The sequence below is a fragment of the Bombina bombina genome, chromosome 6, assembly GCF_027579735.1.
Source record: "Bombina bombina isolate aBomBom1 chromosome 6, aBomBom1.pri, whole genome shotgun sequence".
NCBI classification, from domain to species: domain Eukaryota; kingdom Metazoa; phylum Chordata; class Amphibia; order Anura; family Bombinatoridae; genus Bombina; species Bombina bombina.
In genome coordinates, this window is record NC_069504.1 from 1,020,892,019 (window position 1) to 1,020,918,916 (window position 26,898).

General features: G+C 40.1%; 1 protein-coding gene across 1 annotated transcript in view; it reads left to right on the forward strand.

Moving 5' to 3' along the window:
• PARP11 (poly(ADP-ribose) polymerase family member 11) overlaps positions 1 to 26,898 on the forward strand; it is a 201,540-nt gene that overhangs the window by 19,317 nt on the left and 155,325 nt on the right. The window contains exons 2-3 of the mRNA XM_053718746.1: positions 4,003 to 4,147; positions 21,375 to 21,502. Of these exons, the coding sequence (XP_053574721.1) occupies positions 21,398 to 21,502 (105 nt within the window). The 5' untranslated portion in view covers positions 4,003 to 4,147; positions 21,375 to 21,397. The remainder of the gene's footprint in view (positions 1 to 4,002; positions 4,148 to 21,374; positions 21,503 to 26,898) is intronic.

The following is a 26,898-nucleotide window of genomic DNA, read 5'->3' on the forward strand; positions in this document are numbered from 1 at the left end:
TTGGCCGTAGTTTTTTGGACCATAGGCAGGTATACCAAACCCGCGCAGTTTGGTATCCAATATACAGCGTAAGGACTTACGTGGCGAAAATGGAGAAATCTTACTCCATTTTCACCTCGCCACAAAATGAAGCCGTAGTAAGCCTTACGCTGTCTATTGGAGCCCCGTAACTCCCTAAACTACCTGCCAAATAAAGCCTAACGCATGCGCAATGTCTATCTACCTGTCAACCGCGATCCCCCGCCGCAATCCCTAATAAAGTATTTAACCCCTAAACCGCCGCTCCTGGACCCCGCCGCCACCTACATTAAAAGTATAACCCCCAAATGTGATCCCCCTACATCGTCGCCAGCTACATTACATACCCCCTAATGTGAGCCCCTTACACTGCCGCCATCTATATTACCTACCCCCTAATGTGAGCTCCTACCCCACTGCCAGCTATTTTAAAATTATTAACCCCTAATTTAATCCCCCTACACCGCCGCCAGCTATATTAATTACATTAACCCCTAATTTAATCCCCCTATACTGCCGCCAGCTATATTAATTACATTAACCCCTAATTTAATCCCCCTACACCGCCGCCAGCTATATTAACTATATTAACCCTAATTATATTAGGGTTAATATAGTTATTATATTATATATATTAACTATATTAACCCTAATTATATTAGGGTTAATATAGTTAATATAGTTATTATATATATTAACTATATTAACCCTAATTATATTAGGGTTAATATAGTTAATATCGTTATTATATTATATATAATAAGTATAATAATCCTATCTAACTCTAACATCCCTAACTAAATTCTTATTAAAATAAATCTAATTAATAATATTATTAATTAAAATATTCCTATTTAAATCTAAATACTTACGTATAAAATAAACCCTAAGATAGCTACAATGTAATTAATAATTGCATTGTAGCTATTTTAGGGTTTATATTTATTTTACAGGTAACTTGGTATTTATTTTAACTAGGTACAATAGCTATTAAATAGTTAATAACTATTTAATAGATGCCTAGTTAAAATAATTACCAATTTACCTGTAAAATAAATCCTAACCTAAGTTACAAATACACCTACACTATCAATAAATTAAATAAACTACAAATATCTAAAATACAATAAAATAAACTAAACTAAATTACAAAAAAAAAAACAACACTAATAAAAAAAGATTACAAGATTTTTAAGCTAATTACACCTATTCTAAGCCACTTAACACAATAATAAAGCCCCCCAAAATAAAAAAAATTCCCTATCCTATTCTAAATTTAAAAAGTTAACAGCTCTATTACATTACCAGCCCTTAAAAGGGTCTTTTGCGGGGCATGCCCCAAAGAAATCAGCTCTTTTGCCTGTAAAAAAAAAAATACAATACCACCCCCCCAACATTACAACCCACCCAAACCCCCCTTAAATAAACCTAACACTACCCCCCTGAAGATCTCCCTACCTTGTCTTCACCCAGCCGGACAGAACTCTTCATCCGATCCGGGCGATGTCTTCAATCAAATGGCAGAGAAGTCTTCCATCCGGCGATGTCTTCATCCAAGCAGCAAAGAAGAAGTCTTCCATCCGGCGATGTCTTCAGTCAAGCGGCAGAGAAGAGGTCCTCCATCGGGGCAAAGTTTTCTTCCAAGCGACATCTTCAATCTTCTTTCTTCGCTCCTCCGACGCGGAACATCCATCCGGCACGACGACTTCCCGACGAATGAGGTTCCTTTAAATGACGTCGTCCAAGATGGCGTCCGTCGAATTCCTATTGGCTGATAGGATTCTATCAGCCAATCGGAATTAAGGTAGAAAAATGACGCGGCATATATGTACATTCACCAATCAGCAGCTAGCACCCAGCTTCTGGGCCAACCAAGGTATGCTTTTCAACAAATAATATTAAGAGAATTATGCAGATCAGATAATAAAAGTACAATTGAAAGTTGTTTAAAATTGTATGCCCTATCTGAATCATGATGGAAACATTTTGGGCTTCATGTCCCTTTAAGCATGACAACATCTGACTGTTAACTGTTAAACATATTTTGTTAATAAACACATTTCCATGTTTAAATGGTCTAAAGATTAGGCACGTGTATATTTTCAGGCATTTGGTCTGCCGCATCCACCTATTTTCTGCACCAGATTGCTTAGTAAGGAATGGAATTTGTTTAAAAATAAAATGCCATAAGTAAAGAAAAGGATGTTATATTTTTGCAATAGGAGGTCCTTATTTGATGCAAAACAAATAACGCCTTCTTTTTCTGTGCATGCTAGAACGATAATTGTAATGGTCAGTTAGTGTGTCAGTTATAGCTAACAAAGAGCCTGTAGATTATTTGTGGTATTTGCTGGTGCTGTCGCACATTTCAGTCATATATGTGACTCCAGGATGCAGTAGTCATGTAGGTTTACATATCTGAGAAGAGAGAATTAGTACCTACAATATGGGAAGCTGATATTTACTGAAAGGGAAATAAAACCCAAAAGTTTTCTTTCAAGATACAGATTGAGCTTGCAATTTTAAATAACTTTCCAGTTTACTTCTATTATCTTATTTGCTTTGTTCTCTTGGTATCCTTTGTTAAAAAAAGAATGCCTAGGTAGGCTCAGGACCCACAAGTCACTACTAGGAGCTGGCTGCTGATTGGTGACTGCACTTGTGATTGGCCACCTGAAGTGCTCAGCTAGCTCCTTGTAGTGCAGTGCTGCTCCTCTAACAAAAGACACCAAGAGATTGAGGCAAATTTGATAATAGAATTATGAATAGTTCATTCCAATGTTCTTCACAGAACAATGTTAGTTTTATTGTAAATACATATTTCTATATATATCTATATGTATATCTATTCCTATATATATATATTTTACATTAACAGTATCAGATATATATATACAGTATATATATATATATATATATATATATATATATATATATATATATATATATATATATATATATATATATATATATATATATATATAAACAAAAACAGATGAATACAGCGCTATAAATGTAGATAGTCCCCAATCAAGAAAAGTACCAGTACTGTCCTATATTTATAGGTTTCCCTGTGATATTCCAATTACACTAAATCTTTGATATCTGGAGGGAAGAGAGGGTTCTTTTCTTCTACCTGCAGCCAACTCCCAGAAAAACGAAATCCCCCTGTAGACAGGAGAGCTTCTTGGAACAAATCTAAAACAGAAGAGGGAAGGGTGCACAGCAAAAAAAGCCTCCTGGTGTAGTATGTCAAGATATTTCTTATATATAGTGTGATGCAGTGACAAATGAACACTCACATGTTATAACCTCAACTCTATGAGGTATATATAAGACACAAATCAATTATCCACTTGGGAAAAGGCAATCCAGACCCCTTTCTGTGTTCAGCCTCCTACTCTCTCTTCAGACAGTGTGTACACCCTTCCAGCAGAAGATCAACCACTTCAAAAAGATGTCGGCACAGTTCTTTTTATCTAGCTCACAGCGGCTCTCACGTGGGTTTGAATTGATACAACTAAGAAGGCCCCAAACTGCCTTCTTAGGGGCCTTCTTAAAAAATTTCTTGTGATCCCTATAATTTATAGAAAATTACTTCTTCAGGTTAGGCATCAATTGCAAGATTGGTTGTTTAGTGAATTAAAACTAACTCTAGTTCCACTGGAATTTGTTTAATTCTACAGAACTGTCTTGATTATTTGGGCAATAAAATCAAAGGCCTTATCTATACTATCTCTTTGTGAAGTGTAATTTATAATTTGAGGCTTTGTGGAAGAAACCATTGACCAGACACCAAGGTAAATAGATTTGTTCAAAATCAAAAATGTATAATCTAGAGAAAATTTGTTTATAAAACCGTCCTGCACTCACTGATTTTTCAAATAAAAGTCAATATTTATGGTGATGTTTTGGGGTGTACCTATATATTATTTAATAATTGTATAATTGGTGTTTTACATTTTCATTTACAATACTTTTTAGACTGATACTACATCTAAAACAACTGAAACTGGTACAGAATAGCCAAGAACTTCATCAATGTGGCAAGAATGTTTTCCAGAAATAATTTTGAAGCCTTTTTCATGTAGACAGGCTATAGAAAGATTGTTTACATCAGAAATATAAGGTATGTAAATCCTTTCATCTAAATTATATGAAAAACAAGAACTATTTGAGTATAACCAGCTCCTTTATAAGTAAATCCATTCAGTATTTTTGTTTTCTTGGGTGGGGTTGATTGTGTCTCTATATCTGACAAATTTTGAATGTCAGGTCATTGTAATGATGGATAAATCAGCTATCACCCAAAAATGCCTGCTTACCTATGTCTACATATATTGGCGCCTGATGCTTCATACATTATGGCATTTTGTTAGTGCCTCACAGTTAGTACTGTCCTCCATGCCATCAGAACTTTATTGTATGACAATGCCAAGCATAGAACAATAGGTGGTGCAGTGAATGTCCAGAACAGACTCACCTTTACAAAATCGGCTATGTATTACGTCTTTTTCGTGAGCAGAAAGTATGTGTTTAAGCCCTTTCTGGATGTTAAATACAGAGACAATTATTTTTCCAATGAAAAAGTGATCTAATACTAAACAGAATTTTTTTTGTGCTATTATGTCCCTTTTATATAATGGCAGTGCTTCAAATCGATTGAAATGCCATAAAATAATAATCAGAAAATGAAATATGATATTTCTCTTACACGGTGTATCCAGTCCACGGATTCATCCTTACTTGTGGGATATTCTCATTCCCTACAGGAAGTGGCAAAGAGAGCACACAGCAGAGCTGTCCATATAGCTCCCACTCTAGCTCCACCCCCCAGTCATTCTCTTTGCCGGCTCTAGCAGTAGGGTCTCTCCACGGGAGGGTAAAGTGAATGTGGTGTTAGATTTGTAGTTTTATATCTTCAATCAAAAGTTTGTTATTTTTAAATGGTACCGGTTTGTACTATTTACTCTCTGGCAGAAAAGTGATGAAGAATTCTGCTGAGAGGAAAACGATTTTAGCATGTTGTAACTAAAATCCACTGCTGTTCCCACACAGGACTGAGGAGTACCAGAAAACTTCAGTTGGGGGGAACAGTTTGCAGGCTTAACTGCATCAAGGTATGTTCAGTCATCTTTTTTTCTAGTCAAGACCAGATAATGCTAGAAGACTGACAAGAATCCCCATGTGGGAAGGGTAAGCCATGTTCTGAGACTCAGTATAGAATTAAAGGCTTTTTTAACAGGGCTCAATAGGCTGGTTGACACTGTTGCAGGGCATCGATTATTTAATCTCACAAAATACTCGCTGTAGACACTTTTAAACACTTTTGGTGTGATTATTACAGGTTTTTTTTCCACATGGCATAATTTTAGTCACCTAATGGTGATTTTGAAGGCCTCACAACTCCGGAGTGGAGTGGGAGGGGGGCTAATTTCGCGCCTCAGTGGCACAGTTCATTTCATCAGACAGTTCATGCTGCTTCACATGGAGGGTCCAGAGACTGTTTGAGGACCTCAAAGAAGCTGTTTTCCCCAAAACTAATCCCTAAGGGCAGGTAGGGCCACAGCAGGCTTCTGTGGCAAGGTGCTGTAGTTTGTTAACCGGTTGTTCAATCATATCGAAGCATTAGGCACATACTGTGAAAATTTCAAAAGGATTGGTACATTTTTCACTGATTTGTAAAATTGTGTGCGCTTTTTATTTCTTAAAGGCACAGTACCGTTTTTTTTTTTTTCAAATTGTGATTTTACTTGTTTAAAGTGTTTTCCAAGCCTGCTTGCATAGAATACTAATCTGTTTAACATGTCTGACACTAAGGAAAAGCCTTGTTCTATGTGTTCAGTAGCCGTGGTGGAACCCCCTCTCAAAATATGTCCCAAGTGCACTAATGTGTCTATACACTTTAAAGATCATATTGTGTCACTTAAAAATGTAGACCTAGATGATTCTATGACGGAAGGTAATGAGGATAGTCCACCTTCCTCTCCCCAGGTGTCATCACCAGTAACGCCCGCTCAAGCAATACCTAGTACCTCTAGTGCATTGGCACCTATTACATTGCAACAACTAGCGACAGTCATGGATAATTCCCTTGCGGCCTTTCTATCCAAACTGCCAGTTTTCCCTACAAAGCGAGATAGCTCTGTTTTAAGAACGGATTATGAGCAGTCGGAAGCTTTGGGAGGTTTATCTGACGTACCCTCACAACACTCTGAAGTAGGGGCGAGGGATGTGATGTCTGAAGGAGAAATTTCTGACTCAGGAAAGGTTTCTCAACGGGCAGAATCAGATTCACTAGCGTTTAAATTTAAGTTGGAACACCTCCGCGTATTGCTTAGGGAGGTTTTATCCACTCTGGATGATTGTGACCCTATGGTGGTTCCAGAGAAAATGTGTAAGATGGACAAATACCTAGAAGTCCCTGTATACACTGATGCGTTTCCGATCCCTAAGAGGGTGGCGGATATTGTTGCTAGGGAGTGGGAGAGACCAGGTGTCCCTTTTGTTCCCCCCCCCCCCTATCTTTAAGAAAATGTTCCCCATAACTGACCCCAGGCGGGACTCGTGGCAGACGGTCCCTAAGGTAGAGGGGGCAGTTTCGACACTGGCCAAGCGTACAACCATTCCTATCAAAGACAGTTGTGCTTTCAAAGATCCTATGGATAAAAAGTTAGGTTTACTTAAGAAAATATTTGTTCAACAAGGTTTCCTTCTCCAACCTATTGCCTGCATTATTACTGTAACTACTGCAGCGGCTTTTTAATTTGAGGCGCTGGAGGAGTCGCTCCAGAGGGAGACCTCATATGACGAAGTCATGGATAGAATTAATGCTCTAAAACTGGCTAATTCTTTTATCACAGATGCCGCTTTGCAATTAGCTAAGTTAGCGGCAAAAAATTCTGGTTTCGCCATTATGGCGCACAGAGCGCTTTGGCTCAAGTCATGGTCGGCCGACGTGTCGTCCAAATCAAAATTACTAAATATCCCTTTCAAGGGAAAGACCCTTTTCGGGCCAGAGTTGAAAGAGATTATTTCAGATATCACCGGGGGAAAGGACCATGCCCTCCCGCAGGATAGGCCTTTTAAGGCTAAAAACAAAGCTAATTTTCATTCCTTTCACAACTTCAGGAGCGGTCCTGCTTCAACCTCTACAGCTGCAAAGCAAGAGGGTAACGCTTCACAGCCCAAGGCAACCTGGAAGCCTTTGCAGGGCTGGAACAAGGGTAAGCAGGCGAAGAAGCCTGCAGCTGCTACTAAGACAGCATGAAGAGGTAGCCCCCGATCCGGGACCCGGATCTGGTAGGGGGCAGACTCTCTCTCTTCGCTCAGGCTTGGGCAAGAGATGTTAACGATCCCTGGGCATTAGAGATTGTTACTCAGGGATATCTTCTAGAATTCAAGGACTCCCCTCCAAGGGGAAGGTTCCACATTTCTCGTCTGTCTGCAGACCAGACAAATAAAGAGGCGTTCTTACGCTGCGTAGAAGATCTACTCACAATGAGAGTGATATATCCAGTTCCAATTGAAGAACAAGGACTGGGCTTTTACTCAAACCTGTTTGTGGTTCCCAAAAAGGAAGGAACTTTCAGACCAATCCTGGATCTACAAATTCCTCAGAGTTCCATCATTCAAGATGGAGACCATTCGAACAATCTTACCTATGATCCAGGAAGGTCAATATATGACTACCGTGGATCTAAAGGATGCGTACCTACATATTCCTATCCACAAAGATCATCACCAGTTCCTAAGGTTCGCTTTTCTGGACAAGCATTACCAGTTTGTGGCCCTTCCTTTCGGTTTGGCCACTGCTCCCAGAATTTTCACAAAGGTGCTAGGGTCCCTTCTGGCGGTACTAAGACCGCGGGGCATTGCAGTAGCACCTTATCTGGACGACATCTTAATTCAGGCGTCGTCTTTTCCCAGAGCCAAGGCTCACACAGAGATTGTACTGGCCTTTCTAAGGTCTCACGGGTGGAAGGTGAACATCGAAAAAAGTTCTCTGTCCCCGCTCACAAGGGTTCCCTTCCTGGGAACACTAATAGTCTCGGTAGAAATGAAAATATTTCTGACGGAGGTCAGAAAGTTAAAGCTTTTAACTACTTGCCGAGTTCTTCATTCCATTCCTCGGCCATCTGTAGCTCAGTGCATGGAGGTAATCGGATTAATGGACGTAGTCCCTTTTGCGCGAATACATCTCAGACCACTGCAACTGTGCATGCTCAAACAGTGGAATGGGGATTATGCAGATTTGTCTCCTCAAATACAACTGGAACAGGGAACCAGAGATTCTCTTCTCTGGTGGTTGTCTCAGGATCACCTGTCTCAGGGAATATGCTTCCGCAGACCAGAGTGGATCATTGTAACGACCAACGCCAGTCTGTTAGGCTGGGGTGCGGTCTGGGACTCCCTGAAAGCTCAGGGCTTATGGTCTCGGGAAGAGTCTCTTCTCCCGATAAACATTTTGGAACTGAGAGCGATATTCAACACGCTTCAGGCATGGCCTTAACTAGCTGCGGCCAAATTCATCAGATTTCAGTTGGACAACATCACGACTGTAGCGTACATCAATCGTCAGGGGGGAACAAAGAGTTCTCTAGCGATGAAGGAAGTTACCAAAATAATCAGGTGGGCGGAGGATCACTCCTGCCATCTATCAGCAATTCACATCCCAGGAGTAGACAACTGGGAGGCGGATTTTCTAAGTCGTCAGACTTTTCACCCGGGGGAGTGGGAACTCCACCCGGAGGTTTTTGCTCAGCTGACCCAGCTATGGGGCATTCCAGAGTTGGATCTGATGACACCAAACTTCCTCTCTACGGATCCAGGTCCAGGGACCCCAAGGCGGCATTGATAGATGCTCTAGCAGCGCCTTGGACCTTCAATCTGGCTTATGTCTTTCCACCGTTTCCTCTTCTCCCTCGTCTGGTCGCCAAAATCAAACAGGAGAAGGCTTCGGTAATTCTGATAGCGCCTGCGTGGCCACGCAGGACTTGGTATGCAGACCTAGTGGACGTCATCTGTCCCACCACGAACGCTGCCAACGAGGCAGGATCTTCTAATACAGGGTCCATTCAAGCATCCAAATCTAGTTTCTCTGGGGCTGACTGCTTGGAGATTGAACGCTTAATTCTATCTAAGCGTGGTTTCTCTGAATCAGTTATAGATACTCTGATCCAGGCTAGAAAGCCTGTCACCAGGAACATTTACCATAAGATATGGCGGAAATATCTTTGTTGGTGTGAATCCAAGGGTTACTCGTGGAGTAAAATTAGGATTCCCAGGATATTGTCTTTTCTCCAAGAAGGATTGGAGAAAGGTTTGTCAGCTAGTTCCTTAAAGGGACAGATATCTGCTCTGTCTATCCTTTTACACAAGCTTCTGGCAGAGGTACCAGATGTTCAAGCGTTTGCTCAGGCTTTAGTCAGAATCAAGCCTGTCTATAAACCTGTGGCTCCGCCATGGAGTCTAAATTTAGTTCTTTCAGTTCTTCAAGGGGTTCCGTTTGAACCTTTACATTCCATAGATATTAAGTTATTATCTTGGAAAGTTTTGTTTCTGGTAGCTATATCTTCTGCTCAAAGAGTTTCAGAATTGTCTGCTTTGCATTGTAATTCATCCTATCTGGTGTTCCATGCAGATAAGGTAGTTTTGCGTACCTGGTTTTCTTTCTAAATTTGTTTCTAATAAGAATATTAACCAGGAAATCATTGTTCCTTCTCTGTGTCCTAATCCATCTTCAAAGAAGGAATGGCTATTACACAATCTTGATGTGGTTCGGGCTTTAAAATTCTATTTACAAGCAACTAAAGATTTCAGACAAACATCATCCATGTTTGTTGTCTATTCTGGTAAGAGGAGAGGTCAGAAAGCGACTGCTACCTCTCTTTCCTTCTGGCTGAAAAGCATCATCCGATTGGCTTATGAGACTGATGGACAGCAGCCTCCTGAACGAATTACCGCTCATTCTACCAGAGCTGTGGCTTCCACATGGGCTTTCAAAAATGAGGCTTCTGTTGAACAGATTTGTAAGGCAGCGACTTGGTCTTCACTGCATACTTTTGCCAAATTTTACAAATTCAATACTTTTGCTTCTTCGGAGGCTATTTTTGGGAGAAAGGTTTTGCAAGCTTTGGTGCCTTCCGTTTAGGTTACCTGTCTTGTTCCCTCCCTTCATCCGTGTCCTAAAGCTTTGGTATTGGTATCCCACAAGTAAGGATGAATCCGTGGACTGGATACACCTTGCAAGAGAAATCAGAATTTATGCTTACCTGATAAATTACTTTCTCTTGCGGTGTATCCAGTCCACGGCCCGCCCTGGCAATTAAGTCAGGTTAAAAAATTTTGTTTAAACTACAGTCACCACTGCACCCTATGGTTTCTCCTTTTCTCCTAATCTTTGGTCGAATGACTGGGGGGTGGAGCTAGAGGGGGAGCTATATGGACAGCTCTGCTGTGTGCTCTCTTTGACACTTCCTGTAGGGAATGAGAATATCCCACAAGTAAGGATGAATCCGTGGACTGGATACACCGCAAGAGAAAGTAATTTATCAGGTAAGCATAAATTCTGTTTTTTACATGGCAAACTCTAATGGATTGGAATAAGAGATAAAAATGATCCAATATGTGATTTCAGTGGGTAGCACCTGTTAAATTAGATAACTGCAAAAAATGAAAAGGTGTTTACGGATGGACTGCAATATTTTTGCAAGTAAAATAAACATTTTTCTTGTAAGGTGTATCCAGTCCACGGGTTCATCCATTACTTGTGGGATATTCTCCTTCCCAACAGGAAGTTGCAAGAGGACACCCACAGCAGAGCTGTCTATATAGCTCCTCCCCTAACTGCCACCCCCAGTCATTCTCTTGCAACTCTTGACAAGAAAGGAAGTATCAAGAGATATGTGGTGACTTAGTGTAGTTTTACCTTCAATCAAAAGTTTGTTATTTTTAAACGGTACCGGCGTTGTACTGTTTTACTCTCAGGCAGAAATTAGAAGATGAATCTGCCTGGAGGTTGATGATCTTAGCGGTTTGTAACTAAGGTCCATTGCTGTTCTCACACATAACTGAAGAATATGGGAAAACTTCAGTTGGGGGAACGGTCTGCAGATTACCTGCTTTGAGGTATGTTCAGTATTTTTATTTCTAGAGAGATGAATAAGTTCTAGAAAATGCTGACAAAGCCTTGTGTATTTGAGGTAAGCCTGATGCAGTGATTTAACAGCGACTGGGATCATGCTTACAAAACAGGGTAATACTCATGTTAATAATCCTATTACGACAAAACGTTTACGTGATTTCATAAATAGGACATTTTTTCTCTGAGGGAGATAAGTCTTTATTTGGGGCCTAGTTTCCACATGGCTAGTCAGATACTCCTAGGAGTATTTTCTTAAGGCCCCTCTGGCATCCAGTACATGGTGGGAGGGGCCTATTTTAGCGCTCTAACTGCACAGTTTTAATTCAGACTGAGACATCCAGCTTCCCTAGAGGAGTCCTCTGGCATCTGACGACCATTTCAAAGGGGTTATTTCTGCACAAAATCGTATTTGAGGGCAGGTAGGAGCCTCAGCAGAGCTGTGGCAAGGTGCTCAATTGACTTTTAACGTTTTTTTAACGTTTTTCAATCTGGTTTGGGGCCTAAGGGGTTAATCAGCCATTTGCAAGTGGGAGCAATGTTGCTTTAGTCCCTTACATACACTGTAAAATGTTCAAAGACTTTACTGTATTTTTACACTGTTTTGCAGTTTAAGTGCTAGTTTTTTTCTCTTAAAGGCACAGTAACGTTTTTGTTTAATTGCTGTTTCACCTTTATTAAAGTGTTTTCCAAGCTTGCTTGCCTCATTACTAGTCTGTTAAACATGTCTGACATAGAGGAAACTCCTTGTTCAATATGTTTGGAAGCCATGGTGGAACCCCCTCTTAGAATGTGTACCAAATGTACTGATATTTCTATAAACTATAAAGACCATATTATGGCGCTTAAAGAGCCTATAACTCCCGCTCAAGTGACGCCAAGTACATCTAGCGGGTCTAATTCTTTTACCTTACAGGACATGGCGGCAGTTATGAATGCTACCTTCTCAGAGGTATTCTCCAAACTGCCAGGGTTACAAGGAAAGCGAGACAGCTCTGGGGCTAGAACTAATACAGAGCTTTCTGACGCTTTAATGCCTGTGTCCGATATACCCTCACAATGCTCATAAGCTGAGGCAGGTGAGCTTCTATCTGTGGGTGACATTTCAGACTCAGGGAAGGCGTTACTTCAGTCTGATTCTGAAATGACAGCGTTTAAATTTAAGCTTGAACACCTTTGCTTATTGCTTAGGGAGGTTTTAGCGACTCTGGATGACTGTGACCCTATTGTGGTTCCAGATAAATTGTGTAAAATGGACAAATACTTTGCAGTGCCTGTTTACACTGATGTTTTTCCAGTCCCTAAGAGGTTTTCGGAAATTATTACTAAGGAATGGGATAGACCAGGTGTGCTGTTCTCTCCCCCTCCTGCTTTCAAAAAGATGTTTCCCATAGATGCCGCCATACGGGACTCGTGGCAGACGGTTCCTAAGGTGGAGGGAGCAGTCTCTACCCTAGCTAAGCGTACAACTATCCCCGTCAAGGACAGTTGTGCTTTCCTAGATCCTATGGATAAAAAATTGGAGGGTCTCCTTAAGAAATTTTTTATTCATCAAGGTTTTATTCTCCAGCCTCTTGCATGCATTGCCCCAGTTACTGCTGCAGCGGCTTTTTGGTTTGAGCCTCTTGAGGAGGCTCTACAGGTGGAGACCCCGCTAGACGATATTCTAGACAGGATTAAAGCTCTTAAGTTCGCTAACTCCTTTATTTCTGACGCCATTTTTCATTTAGCCAAGCTAACGGCTAAGAATTCAGGTTTTGCCATTTTGGCGCGTAGGGCGCTATGGCTTAAGTCCTGGTCAGCAGACGTTACTTCAAAGTCTAAGCTTCTTAACATCCCCTTCAAGGGACAGACCCTATTCGGGCCTGATCTGAAGGAGATCATTTCTGATATTACTGGAGGAAAAGGTCACGGCCCTTCCTCAGGATAGGTCCAATAAGTTAAGGACCAAACAGAATAATTTTCGTTCCTTTCGAAACTTCAAGAGTGGCGCAGCTTCAGTTTCCTCTAATGCAAAACAAGAGGGAAATTTCGCCCAGTCCAAACCAGTCTGGAAACCTAACCAGGCTTGGAACAAGGGGAAGCAGGCCAAGAAACCTGCGGCTGCCTCTAAGACAGCATGAAGGAGTAGCCCCCGATCTGGGACCGGATCTAGTAGGGGGCAGACTTTCCCTCTTTGCCCAGGCTTGGGCAAGAGACATCCAGGATCCCTGGGCATTAGAGATTGTTTCCCAGGGATATCTTCTGGACTTCAAAGCTTCATCTCCCAAGGGGAGATTTCATCTCTCACAATTATCTGTAAACCAGATAAAGAGAGAGGCATTCTTACGTTGTGTTCAAGACCTACTGGTTTTATAAGACAGTTATGACATCACTGGGTATAAGAAATTTACATCTTTTAGCGATTAGTTGGCAATCTAATCCAGAAAAAAATTAAAGAAAGTTTTAAGGCTTTAGACCTAGCAACAATATCTATCTCGTGGAGAGAAACTCATACAAAACTTATTAATAAAGTCTACATTACCCCGGCTGTAAAGGCTAGATGGTCAGAAATAGGAACTTTTTGTCCCAAATGCAAAAGGCCAAGAACAAACTTATATCATTCATTCTGGGAATGTCCAAAGATCAAAAAATTTTGGTTTAAGGTTAATGCCTGGTTTAATAAGATCAACCTGACTAATATACAAATGTCAGAAGAAACAATTTTCTTTTTTTATAAGGTAGTATCTCGGTCTGAGAACGTACTTCAGCTGAATAGTATAATTATTATAGGACGATTGCTAATCTTAAAATATTGGAAATCTAATAAAGCCCCCTATCTGAGAGAACTTCAACAAAAACTATATAACCAAGCTATAGTGGAACAATTTGATATGTCGACTAACTCTGAAGCCCTTATAAATATTTTTTTTAAAAAATGGAAAAACATTATTTCTGACCTACCAGAAGAAAATCAGAGACAGTTTAAGGCACCATTCAGGGGGACTACTTGTTTTTAAATAGCAATTACAAATAACCTATTCTCTTGACAAAAATAAATAATACGAGAAACTGAGGAGGGAGGGGACCTTTTTTTTTTTTGTTGTTTTTTTTTTTTTGTTTTGTTTTGTTTTGTTCTGTTTGTGCGTGTGTATGTTCTGTGTGGTGCTATAAAAATTAATAAAACAGTCAACAGTATAAGAATCTAACAAGACGAGATTAGAGGAATTGAGCTATGTATTAGTAATGTTGTTAAGAGAAAGATTTATGTATTATTTCTTTTAAAGAATACTGTGAGAAGTGAATAGAAAAATCTGATTTTGTTGTAAACCAATGCTATATTATTATTTTTGGTGTTATTGTTTTTGACAATTCTGTTATGCTGTTGAACTATAAATAAAAAATAAAAAAAAGACCTACTGGTTATGGGAGTGATCCACCCAGTTCCAAGGGAGGAACAGGGGCAGGGCTTCTATTCAAATCTGTTTATAGTTCCCAAAAAAGAGGGAACTTTCAGACCAATCTTGGATCTCAAGATCCTAAACAAATTTCTCAGGGTCCCATCCTTCAAGATGGAGACTATCCGAACCATCCTCCCTATGATCCAGGAGGGTCAATATATGACTACCGTGGACTTAAAGGATGCTTATCTCCACATTCCAATTCACAAAGATCATCATCAGTTCCTCAGGTTCGCCTTCTTAGACAGGCATTACCAGTTTGTGGCTCTTCCCTTCGGGTTAGCCATGGCACCAAGAATCTTTATGAAGGTTCTAGGGTCCCTACTGGCGGTTCTAAGGCCACGGGGCATAGCAGTTGCTCCTTACCTAGACGACATTCTGATACAGGCGTCGACTTTTCAAATCGCGTCCCATACGGACATTGTTCTGGCCTTTCTGAGGTCTCACGGGTGGAAGGTGAACGAAGAAAAGAGTTCTCTCTCCCCTCTCACAAGAGTTTCCTTCCTAGGAACACTGATAGATTCAGTAGAAATGAAAATTTTTCTGACAGAGGTCAGATTATCAATGCTTCTAACTTCCTGCCGTGCTCTTTATTCCACTTCTCGGCCGTCAGTGGCTCAGTGTATGGAAGTAATCGGCCTAATGGTAGCGGCAATGGACATAGTTCCGTTTGCCCGCCTACATCTCAGACCACTGCAACTTTGCATGCTCAATCAGTGGAATGGGGACTACACAGATTTGTCCCCTCTGCTAAATCTGGATCAAGAGACCAGGGATTCTCTTCTCTGGTGGTTGTCTCGGGTCCATCTGTCCAGGGGAATGAGTTTCCGCAGGCCAGAGGGGACTATAGTGAAGACAGATGCCAGCCTTCTGGGCTGGGGCGCAGTCTGGAACTCCCTGAAGGCTCAGGGTTCGTGGACTCAGGAGGAAGCCCTCCTTCCGATAAACATTCTGGAACTAAGAGCGATATTCAATGCTCTTCAGGCTTGGCCTCAACTAGCTGCGGTCAAGTTCATCAGATTTCAGTCGGACAATATCACGACTGTAGCCTATATCAACCATCAGGGGGGAACAAGAAGCCCCCTGGCAATTTTGGAGGTTTCAAAGATAATTCTATGGGCAGAGGTTCACTCTTGCCATCTCTCAGCTATCCATATCCCAGGAGTAGAGATCTGGGAGGCGGATTTTCTAAGTCGGCAGACTTTTCATCCGGGGGAGTGGGAGCTCCATCCGGAGTTATTTGCCCAGCTGATTCAACTATGGGGCAAACCAGAACTGGATCTGATGGCGTCTCGTCAGAACGCCAAGCTTCCTTGTTATGAGTCCAGGTCAAGGGATCCCCAGACAGCGCTGATAGATGCTCTAGCAGCGCCCTGGTCCTTCAGCCTGGCTTATGTGTTCCCACCATTTCCTCTCCTCCCTCGTCTGATTGCCAAGATCAAGCAGGAGAGAGCTTCGGTGAGTTTGATAGCACCTGCATGGCCACGCAGGACTTGGTATGCAGATCTGGTGGACATGTCATCCCTTCCACCATGGTCTCTGCCGCTGAGGCAGGACCTTCTACTCCAAGGTCCATTCAAACAACCAAATCTAATTTCTCTGCGGCTGACTGCTTGGAGATTGAACGCTTGATTTTATCAAAACGTGGTTTCTCCGAGTCGGTCATTGATACCTTAATTCAGGCTCGAACGCCTGTCACCAGGAAAATCTATCATAAGATATGGTGTAAATATCTTCATTGGTGTGAATCCAAGGGTTACTCATGGAGTAAAGTCAGGATTCCTAGGATATTATCCTTTCTCCAAGAAGGATTGGAGAAGGGATTGTCAGCTAGTTCCTTAAAGGGACATATTTCTGCTCTGTCTATTCTTCTACACAAGCGTCTGACAGATGTTCCAGACGTTCAGGCGTTTTGTCAGGCTTTAGTTAGAATCAAGCCTGTGTTTAAACCTGTTGCTCCACCATGGAGTTTAAATTTAGTTCTTAAAGTTCTTCAAGGGGTCCGTTTGAACCTCTGCATTCCATAGATATCAAGCTTTTATCTTGGAAAGTTCTGTTTTTGGTAGCTATCTCTTCGGCTCGTAGAGTTTCAGAGTTATCTGCCTTACAGTGTGATTCCCCTTATCTGATCTTCCATGCAGATAAGGTAGTTTTGCGTACCAAACCTGGGTTTCTTCCTAAGGTGGTATCTAATAATAATATCAATCAGGAGATTGTTGTTCCGTCACTGTGTCCTAATCCTTCTTCAAAGAAGGAACATTGATTACACAATCTTGACGTGGTTCGTACTTTAAAGTTTTATTTACAAGCTACTAAAGATTTTCGTCAAACATCTGCATTGTTTGTTGTCTACTCTGGACAGAGGAGAGGCCAAAAGGCTTCGGCATCTTCTCTTTCTTTTTGGCTGAGAAGCATAATCCGTTTAGCTTATGAGACTGCTGGCCATCAGCCTCCTGAAAGAATTACAGCTCATTCCACTAGAGCGGTAGCTTCCACATGGGCTTTTAAAAATGAGGTCTCTGTTGAACAGATTTGTAAGGCGGCGACTTGGTCTTTGTTTCATACTTTTTCTAAATTCTACAAATTTATTTAAATAGATTTTTATTGAGGTTATTGACAAAACAATATCAAATAAACATATTACACAGGTATTTAGAAACATTCCTATAACTATGACATTACTTAGGAGTTCAAAACTATATCGTAGTCACACATAGATAAAGATTTTTCATGAGAAATCCCAAAGCAACATTGCTATATTTATATGTAACAGGCAAAACTGAAACCTCATTTTCAACTTTATAGAATTTTCCTCTCCTAGAAAAAGAAGCCACTTTCGGACTCCTGACATCTGAAATGGTGATTAGAGGAAATAGAGTGTTAGAAACAGTCTCTCCTGAACTTATGGTAAATTAGCATAAAATTTAAAGAAGGTAGTTAGGGTGCAGTCCAATAAGGGTTGACATTAAGTGAAGACATATGGTGTTGTTGAGAAAGATGCGACATAGAGAAGATAAGCCGCGTAGTTAGTTCTCCTATAAAAGGAGGTACTTTATAGAAGTGGGGGGGGAGGAGGTGGTAGTGAGAGTAAAATGGATGAAGTAAGTGACCTAGGGACTCAGAGGTTTGTTGCGGATAAAGAGAAGAGCAGGCAAACAAATATACTGCATCATGGATGCTTAGTGCACTAAATACTGCACCATGATGAAGGACTGATGAATAGGTATAATAAAGTTCAACCGTGTAACAACCACTATAATCTTGGAAGCATGGCAGGAATTTAACAGTCCAGTAAGCTGTGGAGCATGAGATACCGGGGGTTTTAAAATACAGTGAATGTTAGGCTATACAAATAGAGCAGGATAGAGCAGTCAAACAATAACGACTACCTTAAATATGCTGTCTGCTGCGTCACATTATATGTTTTGCCAATGGCTTAGTTAGTCCACTGCTTATTAAGACTAACGCTATAGTCAGAGATGTGGTCTCCACTAATGCAGAGAACCCTGCATGGGACATATTCACTCTTCAGTACAAGCAATAGTATTTGCTGGGTTTAAAACAAGTCTCACCTGAAGCTCAGTCTAGCAATTTGTAAATAATGAGTGCTGCAGACACAGCACACTGCTAGAGGTGGGATCTGTTATAGGAGTGTAATAGGCGGAGTGTCTCAAACCTAAAATGGCCAGAGACTGTAAAAAGCAAGTATTGGAGTAATTTATCATTTAGCACAATAATACCGATACTTAAAACGTATCCACTCCAGCATTAGTGTTGTCATTCAAAGCTCCCCAGGACCTCTTACTCTTCCTCCCCCTCCCCGACACCCGTCCCATCCTAGCTGAAATATATCTATGATAAAGAGCTATATACTTCCAAGCTGGTTACTGCATTTAAATGAATAAATAATAATAGATGCGCCATCTCGGCCGCGGACGACGCATCATTAACAAGAACAAATATAAATGTAACCAGACAGTGTGACGAAAATATAAATATAGATATATGAAGGAGTGGGAGAAGGGAGGCATTAGTAGTATTGTCATATGTCTTATGGGTAACAGAGACCTGGGGGCAACTATGTCACAATGTTAGGCTAAGAGCTGGATATCAATGTAGCTAAAGATATAATAACCATAATGAAATCTGAGATTAGGGCATAGCAATAAATCACAATAAGACAGCTTCATAAATTGTGAGTCAGAGTATGGCATACAACAGCAGTATAACTTATCACATCTAAACATATTCATTAGAAAGCTAAAGACTATAGATATTATTCTATAAAAAATAAACTGTTACAGGGTAAAGGATAGATGCATTAACCTCATAACTTCTGGACTATAGAAAAGTAATGAGAGTCCATATAGAGTGCATTAGAGAGTTAGATTTAAATTGTATAACTCATGGCTATGCTAACAAGCACATTTTTAAAATGACCGTAAAAAAACTTGCATGCATGGTGCATAGGGATGAGACAATTATCTCTATTCAGTTCGCTGTCTAATGTCTCATGGGGCAAAATCCAGAGTCCATTGTTAGTTAGCCTGCTTCATGATAATGGTTGCATAGGTAGAGTTCCAGACGCTCCTGTTGTGAAACTCTTTCAAACTGTTCTGAGAGTTCTAGCCGATACCTAGCTTGTGCAGCTTGGCTTGGATGTCTGACCGGTGCCGTCTGCAGATGAAAGGGGCCAGCTGGGCCTTGCCAGAATAGAGGCGGTGTAGATCTGCAAGTCTCTGCGCAGTTATAGTACGGGCAGCTGCACTAGAAGAGGGCCAAACAGAGCAGACCGGCGATGAGAAGGCTACCGCCGATGTAGGGTATGAGTCTCCTTGGGATACTTTAGCTGCAGGCAGCTGTATCTGAATATGATTGCTGGGCACAGTGAGGGGCTCCCGGCGCTGCAGGGAACCAAATCGTCCCAGCCTGTCCTGCGATAAGCCGGTAAGAGTAGTTTTGGTCTCCACCTCCAAGGCAGCACGTTTGGGAGGTGAGGGACGCCGGGGCCCCAAAGCACCCCCACCCCCCGGCGGGACTGTGCAGATGGGAGTGTGAATATGTAGAGCCTGAGGCTTAGCAACTATATGTTGGAGCGCTAGACCTGGGAAGCGTTAAAGCATGTCTCGGCATCCGTCAAGGAAGAGATGAATCTCCTCCATAATTTGCTCGGCAGGTAACATGATGAGGGGAAGCAGTGGGCTCCACGAACACAGTAAGGGTAGGCCCAAGATGGCCGACTTGCCAACGGGTTGCACACGAAGGTTTTAAAGGTCTATCTCTTTGGCAGAGCTCACAGCAGTAAAATTAGATGCGCAGGTCATTAGTATTTAGGCAATCCTCGAGAAATAATAATTGTTAAGGTTAGAACAGTCCGAAAATGTAATTTTTACATGCAATGTAGACGGAGCTACTAAAATGTGCGTCTGTATTGTTGGTCTGCTGGCTCCGCCCCCCCTAAATTCTACAAATTTGATACTTTTGCTTCCTCGGAGGCTATTTTTGGGAGAAAAGTCTTGCAGGCAGTGGTGCCTTCCGTTTAAGTTCCTGCCTTGTCCCTCCCTTCATCCGTGTCCTAAAGCTTTGGTATTGGTATCCCACAAGTAATGGATGAAACCGTGGACTGGATACACCTTACAAGAGAAAACAAAATTTATGCTTACCTGATAAATTTCTTTCTCTTGTGGTGTATCCAGTCCACGGCCCGCCCTGTCACTTTAAGGCAGGTGTTTTTTATTTTTAAACTACAGTCACCACTGCACCCTATAGTTTCTCCTTTTTTCTTGCTTGTCTTCGGTCGAATGACTGGGGGTGGCAGTTAGGGGAGGAGCTATATAGACAGCTCTGCTGTGGGTGTCCTCTTGCAACTTCCTGTTGGGAAGGAGAATATCCCACAAGTAATGGATGAACCCTTGGACTGGATACACCACAAGAGAAATAAATTTATCAGGTAAGCATACATTTTGTTTTGCAAAAACTTTTCAAGGGGTGTGTCCTATGCGTGCAAAATAGTGCACATTTTACTAACAAAATGACAGTTTTAAATAATTTTAAAACATTTGTTTTGAATACAGATCTTTTGTAATTCTGTGAATAATTTCTAATGCATAAATAAAAATAATAGCTTTGTGTTCCTTTAATGTCAGAGTTTAAGTTCTGAACTGATTGTGCAAATGCTAGGAAAAAGGAGATTTTATTACTAATGAGGATCATTTTAGTTTATTAGTGATTTATATTGAACACATATGATTACTATTGGTTGTTGAAGGGACATGAAACCCAAATATTTTCTTTCATGATTTATTCTGATAGAGTATGCAGTTTTAAACCTCTTTCTAATTTACTTATTTTATCACATTTCCTTCGTTCTCCTGGTATCCATTGTTGAAAAGCAGGGACATATGCTCAGGAGCGTGCACATGTCAGCAGCGCTATGTGACATCAGTTTTGCAATAATGTTATACATTGGCACGAGCACTAGATTGCAGCATTTTTTCCTGCCATGTAGTGCTCCAGACATGAGCACGCTACCTACCTAGGTATCAACAAAGAATATTATAAGAATAAAGCAAATTTGGTAGTAGAAGAAAAATGCAAACTTTTTTTTAAAACTGAATCACGAAAGCAACATTTTTAATTTCTGCTAAAAGGGTATATAGTGGCTCACAATACAAAGTATGTTTAATTTAAGTTTCTAATTTGACGGCATTTTTATTACATTAAAACATACTGACATTTAATGGTATTGTTTCTTGTGATTTTTATTTAACTAGATTAAATGTATGCCTAAGAAGAGATGGGAACCCACATAAACAATGACAATGGTGAACCTATGGATGTATCTAATACTCAGTGGGGTTGGTTTTACCTTGCAGAATGCGGCAAGTGGCATATGTTTGAGGTAATTATAAAACATAAGTAATCAAACCTTTCATGTATGATTTAAAGTAATTAATCTAGAAGAAGCCCTTTCGCATTTGTGTAGTGCCTATATATGTTAATATAGGCATGTGGTATGTATATGTATGTACAAGAATTATACGTATTGTAGTGAGTCCCTGTAGGAGTCAAAATTGCTTAATACCTGGTTTATTTCATAACTAGATTGTTTTACATTACTTACCATTGTTAAAATACATCAGTATTAAATTATATTTCTTTCCTATGGCATGGAGAGTCCATGACGTCATTCTAATTACTAGTGGGATATTCAACTCCTGACCAGGAGGAGGCAAAGAGCATCCTAGCAAAGCTGTTAAGTGTAACTTCCCTTACCCATATTCCCCAGTCATTCTCTTTGCCTCTGTAAATGGAGGATGTGCGAAGTTGGTGGTGAAGATATTAATCCTTTTATGGGTACTCTTCCCTGCAAGCAAGGATTGGGATCTAGCTGTGTCCATGTCAATCTCTTTAGTAAGAGTAGTGGTGGCTTTTAAGCAGTTAAAATGCGGCAAGATAGTCTTTGCTTTACTTTTAACATTTTGCTACCCCTTTGCAGAGAGCTAGAGTTAGTTACTCTGGTCTTTCTTTTACTACAGGCCCATGACAGGGAGCAATGTGCCTGTCACACCTACGTAGCAGCATCTGTCCTGCAGCTGGATCTCAGGTGGGCCTTTTCCTTCTAGGTATTGAAGGATAGCAGCACTTAAGAGGTTTATCCTCACTCGAAACCAAATTAGGACATATATCCTTTATAATTAAGGATACGTAGGACAGATTATGGCAATGCGATATAAATAGAAGATCCTTGCATCTTTATTGTTAAGGATATTTTATTTGGACACTTATGGGTTAAATGGAGACGTTATTTGGCTGAAGGGACTTATAACTTATAAGATGGATCATGGAGTTTTTCATTAGTAGAATACAGGGCACTTTGTTAGTGTTTTCTGACTTGTTCTTGAGAAACAGTTTGAGAGGCTTTATTTTCATAAACGGTAAATCCGTGAGCACTTTCTTTTTTCGCGCTCTTTCAAGTGGCGCAGTTAGTTATTCACCTTGCTCATGTGACGCCCGCACTTCCGGTATATCGGAGCGGAGCTTAGTGAGCTTTTCATTGCGCTGAGATGTATCGCGTTGCAGGGCTCTGTCGGATGCTAAATTTTGTTATTCTTTTCATCAACAGATCATTTTCTGTGCTAGAAGGAGAAGATCCTTGTAAAAAGATTTTGTTTCCTGACTAGTAGGGGTGTCAAATCTTGTCCGGTAGGAGCTTCATGCAATCTGAAGGGTTGCTGTTAAGGTTTCTTTATTGCTCTAAAAATTTATAAATTCTAATAAATTTGGTCAGATTTTATTCTTTCTTAATATTATTAACTGTTGAATTCTGTAAAATGGATTCAGAGTTAGATCAATCCATGTCTGTTGATAAATGCTTATTATGTTTAGAGGCTCAAGTGCAATTTTGTTCCTCATGTTTATCCAAAATGTTAAAATTTAAAGACAAATTACTCCCTTCTGAGCTAAATGTCTCTCAGGATAATGCTGTGCGTGACATGCCTCAGCTTTCTCCTCAAGCCTTGATGGTTTCCCATACTGTACCTTCTGTGTCCTCTCAAACTCCTTGGGGTGTTTATTTACCTGGGGATTTTGCCACTCAGATTACTTCTGCAGTGACAGCAGCTTTGTCAGCTTTCCCTTCTTCGGGTAAGCGTAAGAGAAAATCTAAACAAACATTTTTCCGCTAGTAAGGCTTCTGACCCCTCTGAATCTGCACTGGTCAACCGTTCTCAATGTCTGATGAGGATAATACTTCAGTAGCTTCTGAAGGTGAAATTTCAGACTCTGACTCTTTGGCGGTGAAATCTTCTGAATCTGAAGAAGTTCATTTTAGGTTTAAGCTTGAACATCTTCGGTTACTTCTGAAGGAAGTTCTAGCTACTTTGGACGACTTTGAACCTTTAGTTGCTGCCAACCCTAAGACGTCTTCTAAACTAGATAGAGTTTATGATTTTCCTTCTTCTGATGATGTTTTTCCTGTTCCTAGGAAAATTTCTGAAGTAATAGTTCAGCAATGGGATAAGCCAGGGGTCCCTTTTTCCCCTTCTCCTGTTTTTAAAAAGATGTTTCCTGTTGCTGACTCTATTCAAGACTCATGGCACACCATACCTAAGGTTGAGGGAGCTATTTCTACTCTAGCTAGGAGGACTGCCATTCCTATAGAGGATAGTTGTTCTTTTAAGGATCCTATGGATAAAAAGCTGTAGGCTTATTTAAAAAAAAATGTATGTCCATCAGGGTTTACAGTGGCAACCTGCGGCGAGTATTGCCATGGTTGTGGGAGCAGCATCTTATTGGTGTGATGCCCTGTCTGATCTGATTTCAGAAGAGACTACAGTAGAGGCGATCCAAGACAGGATCAAGGCTCTTAAATTGGCCAATACCTTTATCTGTGATGCCAACATGCAGGTAATTAGAATGGGAGCTAAGATATCTAGCATCACTCTTTTAGCTCGCAGAGCTCTGTGGTTAAAATCTTGGTCAGCTGATGTTTTTTCAAAGGCCAAGCTTTTGGCTTTGCCTTATAAGGGTAAAACTATGTTTGGACCTGTAAAAGAGTAGAGAAGGTGCTACATAGCATAATTCTGTGCAATATATATCTCTTGTGGTGTAGAATAATATGCACTCACTTGTAGTAAGGCACTAAAACGTAGTGCTGGCTTACCAGACCGGATCCTCAGAGTTGTCCGGTAAACTCTCCTCTCAAGTTCTGGAACATACAGCTGATCTCAATCCCTCCTCCCTCTAAGTGTGTTGGCGTGTGTGTGGTTTCCAAAACACACAAAACTACTCCAGACTGGCAGGTGTTAGTGAGATTAGTAGCAAAAAAGTTACAGGAAAGTAGCAGGTTGCATAAAACAAGTGTTTATTAAACACATATATCATTCAGCAACGCGTTTCTCAGTCTCCAAACTGTTTCATCAGGCTGATACACATTATAAAAACTTGCTACTTAATATACGCATATGTGACCAATCATATGCGTTCTAAAAACAACACACCCCTTTCTTGTATTAGGTCCACAGTCTAGGGTTGCGTGTGGGAATTACAATATTATAACATATTATTAACAACATTTATTAAAAACGAATGTGGACTATAAAATAAAATTAATTAAAATTCATAATAGTACTATTATTTAACCATTTTTACACTAAACATTGGCAATCTTTATCATTAGTTGAGCGTTATATGCTGTGGGTGAATCACATATGTCACTCTATCCTCGCAAACAATAACTATGCGCCAACTCACACCTTATGGGCGGTGTGCCTAAATCATATAGAGCTACCATGCGATCGGTCTGCAGCACCACACTAAAACTATGCTGATGTTTGTTTACATATGTTGCTCAGTCTAATAACCAATGGCCATATGCCACGTCATATTCAAATGGAGGTGCCAATATGTTATCGGTCCATTGTGTTAAATAAAAGCATGCTTATGTTAATTTGTGTGTTGGTGCGTCTGTCAATAGCCACAAGACGTCGTTCAAACTCAATTTTATTCTACTGTGATTGGTCTAGTCTTTTGTAAAACTTTGTGATTTGAATGTGTAATATAAAACTATTTGTGTTAGTGACTAGTTGGTGTGCTTCTATTAAACTTGTGAATATTTTTAATCACTTGTGCTTATAATTATGTGTGACTGTACTACAATTTATAAATTGATATCATCGTGATTAAAGTTGCAACTTTAGTGTATCTTGCATGTGTGTGTTTTGATGTTATTTTAAGCCTTGTGAATGATTTTCTGGGTTTCCCTCAAACATGTCATAGTTAATAGCTATACTGATACCAGGCACCAATATTAAGCGTGTAAATTTACAATGTAGTGTGAGTGTCAATAACCATGAGATAAAAAGCGACCCATATTATATAGTCTATAATTTATAATCCTTAAAGTAATAAAAACTAGTATTGTGTCCGATAACCTTTGGAACTAAATAGATTGGCAACCATATATAGGATATAAAATATTAAATGTAAAATAAAAATTAATAAATAATAACATAACTTCATTTCACAAATATAAAATGTAATACATAAAAATGACATTTTAATTAAAATTGCTTAATATAATTATGGACGTGTCTATATATAAAGGCACATAAATATATACTCTAGAATGTGCACATCCACAATATATATCATAAGAACTAAAATCAAATATGTATGCATTTCTATACGATGTTAAGGATGGAACGCTGCTAGGTCCATATTCATATTTAAACCATTTGGATACAAAGTGTCTAGCTGATATATCCAAAAGGTTTCCCTTTGGCGTAATCTACTAAACCTATTGTATAGGTTGGAAGCTGGAATAAATTCTATTCGAATAATATTAAAAACATTGAGGTTCCCTTTATGTGCTTGGTTGCAATGTCTCGGTACACTGTGATTTTTGATGATGTTTTTCATATTCCTGTAGTGCTCATTCCACATAGTGCGTATAACCCTACACGTGCGACCTATATACTGTATTCCGCACAATTGGCAGGTTAATAGATACACTACATAAGATGAAGAACAAGTAAAATGATGTGCAATTTGGTACTTGTTCCCTGTTGTATGAGATACAAATTCTTCAGTACCTGATTTAGAAAAAGTGCACATCCTACTGTAAGGATATGTTTAGTTGTTTTTAGAGAACACTACAATTACAGCCCCTGCTTTATGCAGGACCACTCAGTCTCACACCTTACCTCGGATTCCCACAGATTTAACTTAAGGGAACCCTGATATGCTCATTGATCTGAGGGTCACTACAGCAGGGTTGCTGAGTGAAACCGGAACCTTCACGCAACAATAAATGCTTAAAGCAGAAAAGAGAGTAAGTCTTATAGGATTGACTGCAGCAGTAGTGAAAGAGTTAATTAGTGCAGGTGCCTTAATTCAAACAGAGTTGCAATGGAAATAGTTTATGCAGCAGGCTTTAACAAACACACTGAAATTAACACAGTACTTTGATAAGTGAATAAATCAACCTCTGGTCATTTTGTAAACCATACTTTGATAATGAATATTAATACTTTGCAGAGTTGTTCAATCAGAGTAATATAAGCTGTGGTAAACTTGAGGAAACAGATATAGTTTAAGTTAGAGCAAACAGTTCATTTCAAGCACAATAGAGGTTAATTGCGTAAAGTTTGAATTATGCTTATGCAATCCGATAATGAATAATGGTACTTTGTAATAATCTTTGTCACAGTTATTTGTTTGTAATATGGTAAATAGCAGTAAAAAGGTTTAGTGCATATTTGATATCTGAAGCGAATATGGAAATCCAGCAAATGA